The sequence below is a fragment of the Corvus hawaiiensis genome, chromosome 14 (genome assembly GCF_020740725.1).
Source record: "Corvus hawaiiensis isolate bCorHaw1 chromosome 14, bCorHaw1.pri.cur, whole genome shotgun sequence".
Classification (NCBI taxonomy): domain Eukaryota; kingdom Metazoa; phylum Chordata; class Aves; order Passeriformes; family Corvidae; genus Corvus; species Corvus hawaiiensis.
Genome location: NC_063226.1, coordinates 23,037,255 through 23,043,717, shown reverse-complemented (window position 1 = coordinate 23,043,717; position 6,463 = coordinate 23,037,255). Strand labels below are relative to the sequence as shown.

The 6,463-nt window shown below is 58.7% G+C and overlaps 1 protein-coding gene across 1 annotated transcript; it reads right to left on the bottom strand.

Moving 5' to 3' along the window:
- Nucleotides 1–2,368: 2,368 nt before the first annotated feature.
- On the bottom strand, nt 2,369–3,947 carry BMP15 (bone morphogenetic protein 15). Its single transcript, XM_048318408.1, has 2 exons — nt 3,626–3,947; nt 2,369–3,144 (listed from the first exon to the last, which is right to left on the bottom strand). The coding sequence occupies exons 1-2, from the start codon at nt 3,945–3,947 to the stop codon at nt 2,369–2,371; spliced, it is 1,098 nt and encodes a 365-aa protein (XP_048174365.1).
- Between the last annotated feature and the right edge of the window lie 2,516 nt (nt 3,948–6,463).

Here is a 6,463-nt window from a genome sequence, read left to right as displayed (position 1 = left end):
TCTGTATGGACACACGCACGTATGCTAGATGCATGGACAGACACACAGACACACATGTGGACAGAGGCATGGACACGTCCATAGGTGTGCACGTGCACATAGGGACATGGACATGCACGCATATGCTCACGTACAGGTGTGCACACACCCGCACTGGAACACATGCACAGGCAGACTCGTGTGCACACATACCTCCACACGCACACGTGTACACAGCTGTGCACACACCCTTTGCATTTCCACGTGTCCATAGCACACAGAAATACACACACGCGCGCCTATGTACATCCACAGGTGTGCAAACCTGTACATACCCACAGGTACACTCACCCATAAACACACACAAATAAGCACACACTTCCCATACACATACACAATCATACACGTGCACACACACGCAGGGATACACCTGCAGGCACAGGTGCGGGCAGACACATGGGCATCATACAGATGTGCACCAGCAGCGTTTGGGCACAGTGGGCTCCTGGAGACCGCAGCACCCCTCATCCTGGGGACCCCTTTGGGCAGGTGGGGGCCAAGTGGCATCCAGGGTGTCCAGGGCTGGGAGCGTGCCCAGCTCCATGCCTTTTATCATCAATTGCCCGAATGAGTTAACACCACATGCTTAATGATTGATAGGGATCAGATCTGTGAGCTTGCAAAAAAGGAGAAGACATTCCCCACTCATGACCAAGATATGGCTAACTGGGGACAAGGGGCAGAAGAGGAGCCTGGGGGTCTGTGGTTTCTCACTCTTCCAGGATGGGAAAGAAACTTCAAGGCTAGCAGAAAAAGGGAAGGATTGGAATTGACAGCACCCTGTCCAACAGCAAACACTCACAGGAAAAATAAAAGTGCTGAAACCTCCCCAAGGGACTTAGGCCAGCAATAACAGATGGGGCTAGACCTCAAGCAAGAGGAGACCCTGGCAAGAGCCATGAGCTGTGGAGTGACAGTGCCCCCAAGCTCTGGTGACAAGGATGATGACTGCCACCTATGCCTTGATGCTCAAAGAATGGAAATTTTGCTCCAGCACTGCAAACAGGGCATCATATCCAGCAACAGGCAGGTTTGCTTGCAGACACCTATCCAAAATAGCCCTGGCAGAGAAATGCCTTGGCCATGGTGACAGACAGCCCCAGGAAACCTGTCTCATTGCTCCTCCATGGTCCCCTAGGACTTGCCCCATACAGAGGGATGTAGGGCATCTCTTGTTCCCAGCCCCACGGAGGCAGTTGCCCGCAGCCACATCTGGTCCCCTCTGCACTAGGGCAGGTCTGTGCTCCAGTGGAGGCACTTCTCACAGGTCCCACTTGAACCAGCTGGGATTTACCCCCGCACCCACCTCCTCCAGTGAAAGCCCAAGGGCAGTTGCACTGGGATGCAGCCTATCCCAGGGGGCACCTGCTGCACCCCAGGGACAGTGCAAGAACAGGCCAAGATGGTCTTTAGCAAAATCAATTAATTTATTTATTCACAGTCAAGCAATAAATAGAGGAAAGTCAGGCAGCAGGGGTGCTGAGAGCAGGACTGACTCTTCTGGGAACAGGGACATGCCAGAAGCCCAGCAGAGCCCAAGGCCTGTGTGACAGCAAGAGTGCAAGAAGGCAGAGAGACATCTGCGACGGGAGTCTGATTTCTGGGATAGGACGAGACCTGAGCCCTGCTAGAGGGTAAGCCAAGGAGCTGAAGAACAAGTGTGTCAGAGGAAACAGCAGGCAGAGTCCAGCACAGGCAGCTGCCTTGGCCCCTAGCGCTGGAAGCAGAGATGGCAGCTCAGGTCCCTCCAGTTTTCCATAGCCCTTCCAGAGCAGAACTGCAGGGGAGGAGAGAGGCTTTCTCCCTCCAGCCGAAATTCTCAGCCCGATGAGATGCCTCTGCAGCTGAGACTAGAGAGGGATGGGGTGCGTGTGAGTTGGAAAGGAATGCCACAGGCAGGGTCACATCAGATCATGACACCACCAATGTGTCGAATGCAAGGCACAGAGACACCTGGACTTCTCACCCTCCCTGCCCTGGCTCTACCAGGAGACTCCCAGCCACCTCCTAAGAGCTTTGCACTCCAGTTTAAGGACACAGCTCATCTCTGAGAACATCAGGCCAAGCCCCTCTGCCCACCAAAACCAGGCAGCAGCCATGGGGGCTGCAGGAAGGACAGATGCCACGGGGCAATCACCCCAGCACAGGTTCCCGCCTTTAAAAATCCACAATTTACATAAAACTGTCACTGTAAAACCTCCCCACTGAGCAGCGCTGCATGGGGAGGGGAGATGAGCCAAGTAAGCCGCAGGCAGAGCAAGATAAACTCTAAAGTCCAGATCTGCAGGAAGAGGCAGAGCCCAGAGGTGATGTGCTGGGGCAGTGGAAATTACTGGCAGGTGCAGGACTCTGCAATCATATTCTCATATTCCTTGTACAGTATGCCTCCATTGGGCTCAATCATGAGGACACTGATGGGGCTGTAGCGGTAGGGCACACAGGAGGGCCGGGGCACACTGGCATCCACAAGCCGATGAACAAAGCTCTGTACCACAGCATGGCTGGGCGCATGGTAGTCATCACGGAGCAGGTAGGGACAGGTGCCCTTGCAGTAGCGTGGGTTGTAGCGGTGGGGAGCAATGATCCAGTGGTCCCAGCCCAGCTGTGCAAAGCTGACAGGGAAGGGGCGGAGGGAACAGTCACTCTTCTCCCCTCCCTGCTCCCGCAGGTAGTTGGGCAGGTCACGAGCCAATGTCCCTGTGTCACGCCGGTGTCGGTGGGGCTCTGCTGCTGGAGGTGCCAACCCTGCCTGGGTATCGTTAAGGTAGAGAAGGAGGAAAGGGTGGCTAGGGGCCACCAGGGCATCGTGGCCTCCTGCTCGGCCAGCACGCACACAGACATGCCGCAGGGCCAGGCTCCCCACGCTGCTGTTCCCCAGCACCAGGTAAGGGGTGACGTCAACTTCAGCCCAGCCATGGCGGGGACGGGCAGTAGGGCTGAGCAGCACCCTGGGTGCCTCGCTGGCTGCCACCAGCTCCAGAGCGCAGAGGAGGCGACCATGGGCCAATGACAGACTGGGGAGGTAGACCACAGTGGCTCTGAGGAGGTGCTCGGCCTCTGGCTGGCCCTCCAGGTGGTAGGTGAGGGCCTGCAAGTACCAGCGACCTGCAGGGAAGCAGTGACCGGTACCCCCTCAGCACAGTACAGGAGGCACTGTGCAGCACCCCTTTCTCCCATGGTGCTGCCACAGCCCCACACAGCACACTGGAGCCCTTGACAGCCATATGCCCCAGCATAAGGCAGAAGCTGCAGCAAACAGAAGGCTTGCTAGTGGGGTGAAGGGCAAAGAGAGTCTGTAACATTTCTCATCCTCTGCATGAACACCACTAGCCTGGCACAGCATCAGGCAGGGTGGGAAGGGGAGAAGGGCACACAAGGGCCAGTGATGCATTTGCCCGTCTCACCCCTAGGGCAAAGCCTTGAACTCCTGCCAAGTGGAACCCCATGGCCAAGAGCAAGCAACCCCAGCCAGGACACTGTAGAGAGAGGGAGGAAACAGGCAAGAGACCTCGCCTTCAGAGCTCAAGCTCACCCTGCTAGCTCTGCTAAGCCCTCATACCATCCTTAGTGCCCACCAGCTGCTTACCTGCCCAAGGCTGACCCCCATGGGAACTGGCCCGGACCAGGCGGATGGTGTTGGTGCCCAGGCTGCGGCTGCGGCGGGGTCGGCCTTCGCGGTCAGCGGCACGCCGGTACAGATTCAGCATGTAGCGCAGGGGCTGCCCACTGGCTGGCCCCACTTGCCAGCCTGGGCTGCCTGGCACCCGCGTTTGCAGGGCCTGCAGGAGGGGCAGGGTGGGGACAGCAGGCAGGGAGCCAAGGGGCAGTGGGGACTGGTTTGCAGCCTGGGAAAGGGGCACAACAAGGAGGAGGAGGAGGAAGCTGGTGAAAGGGTAGGGCATAGCCATGATAGGTGAGTGCATGTTTGGGGAGGGAGCAGGTAAATGGGACAAGGTGGGGCTGGCCAGCAGAAGAATTAGGAAGACCTAACCTGCAGTCATGCTTCTCCCCACTTGAGAGGCAGAGCTGATTGTGGGCACCAGCAAAGGGATCCCAGGGTGCTGCCAGCTCCTATCAAACCAGGACAACCACACCAGCTGCTTCAGCTTGACACAGGAACAGAAAGGCGGGGGGATTCTGTATGCAAAAAGGGGCACAATTCCAGACTAAAACCCAGACCAGGAACAAATCTAGCCAGACAGAGCCTGGCTATGGGGGCTGTAGAGGTGCTGGGGTAGGGGAGTGGGGTGAAGTGGGGTGGGAGAACCAGCTCACTCAGCCCACCTGCTCCTGGCCAGCCTCCTCCTACAGGGTAGGAGGTCCCTGCCCAGGCCCGTTTTAAAGGCATGGTCTCAATCAGCTTTTAAAGAGGCGGGAGCGCCCTGGGTCCCAGGGGAATGGGGCCAGAGCCTGAGAGGGTGCTTTCATGCAGTGAGAGTCCCTCCAGCTCCCTCCACTCTGTGCTGCCTCTCCAGCAGTGGCTCAGCACCTTTGTGCCCTTTGCTGCAAGCTGGTCTGCAGTGCCCCAAGCAGGCACAGAGCCTGGGGTTCTGCTCCCCAACAGCCCCGCAGCACAGCCAGGCTGCCCAGTGCCTCACTCTACCCACCTGGCACTAAGGCAGGTGCATGAGCAGAGTGACCCTGAGCCCAGCAGTACCCCACTGTAGGCATCATCCTGTCATCACCATCAGCATGCCCACAACTTTGCCTACCTTGACCAGTTTCCAGGTCTTTCCGCTAGCACCAGCTCAAAGCCCAGAGGCTGCAAGCATGATGCCCACCCTCTTGCTGGCATGGGCCATTTGAGGCACTTTCCATACTGTGGACAGTGACTCCATGGTGCTTGCCTGGGAAAGGGCCTCTGGTGTGGGCAGCTGCAGTCAGTGCCACCTCCAGAGCCCCTGGTGTTGTGCTCAGACCCACAGTACACTGTTGCTCTCCTGCTGGGATGGAAGGGCCCAGGGGGTGGGCACACTGGTTGGGAACCACTGGTGCAGGCATAGGGACATGGGAGAGCTGGCGGGGGTTGTACTGGTGCCTGCTGCCCACCCTTCCTGGTGCCAGCTGGACACAGTGCTAAGGGCTGGGAGGGCTGTGTGGGGGTGTGCATGGTGCTAAATGTGCTGTGGGGCCACGTGATGAGCCAGGGCACAGAGCCCTCTCGCCTGGCCAGGCAGCCCTGGTTACTCATTTGGGAAAGGGCACAAGTGGCAGATGAGCCAGTGAAGGCTGGGAAAAGTCAGGGCATGGCAGCAGCCAGTCATGGGGGGGCGGGGGGGGGGGCATGACAAGGCAGGTGGGAAGGCCATAGGGGAGAGCAGGAGATTCGGGTCAGGGGTGGACATGACAGCAGTGGACCTGTCAAGGCTGTATGGGGGGGTAGGGGGCATGCATCGCTCCTGGGTGGGCTCCAGTTCTACAAACAGCCCAGGTACCACTCCACCCTGCACCCTGTGACACGGGCACAAGAATGTACACATGTACTGGGCTGCCTGCAGCTGGGCTGTGCAGGGCGCAGGCAGAGTTCAAGGCAGGTGCTTGTGGACAGGGACTACCAAGAGAAACTTGAGACCCTTCCAGCACTGGGAATGAACAAGCCTAGAGTGGCTCGCCAGCCTGGCACTGCAAGCTGACCCTCCCGGGCCGTGGCAGGCAACCAGGGGCCGCAGGCGTTGCTTGCAGAGCAGAGCTTTCCAGGCCGGCTGTGCCGTCTGGGATGTCTGGGAAGGAGATGAGTAAGAGTCGTGGCCCCAGGCGGGAAGGGGAGGAGCAGGACTCTCGGGCTCCCCCAGGAATCCGTCCCGATCCACTCCCACCATCCTCGGCTGCCATCAGCCACCTCCTCCCCGTGCCTCAATTTCCCCCAAGCAGCACAGCTGCTCCTCTTGGGCCTAGCAGGGAAAAGACAAAGGTGAAGAACGGCCAAACTGCCATGCACGCCCTGAGGTGCCCGGCAGGATAGGGACAGGGTGGGGGCTGGCATGGCTGGGTCAGACAGGAGCCAGCAGCATGTGCTGGCCTGCAGGCAGTGGAGCTTGAGGCGCCAGTGTGACTGTGCGGTGGGGAGCTGGGGGGGCTGCATCACCCTACTGCCACTGCCTCGCAGCTGCATGAGTGCTGTTGAACTGCTGCCATGCCAGGCTAAGCTGTGCCGAGCTGGCCCTATTGGTGTGGGTCCCTGGTGGCACCATACTGTGCTGAACCAAACTGGGTCATTTTGAGCTGAACTGTGCATGGCCAAGCTAAGTCAAGCCAGGCCAGGCTGTGCTGAGCTGAACTGTGCCAGCCCCGCTTGTCCAAGTCAACCAAGCTGAACTGCACTGAGCAAAACTGGGCCAGGCCAAGTGGAGCTAAGCCAGATGAGGCCCGTGGTTGTTCTGTGCTGTACCAAACTTAGCTTGGCCAGCCCTGTGTCGTGTTGAGC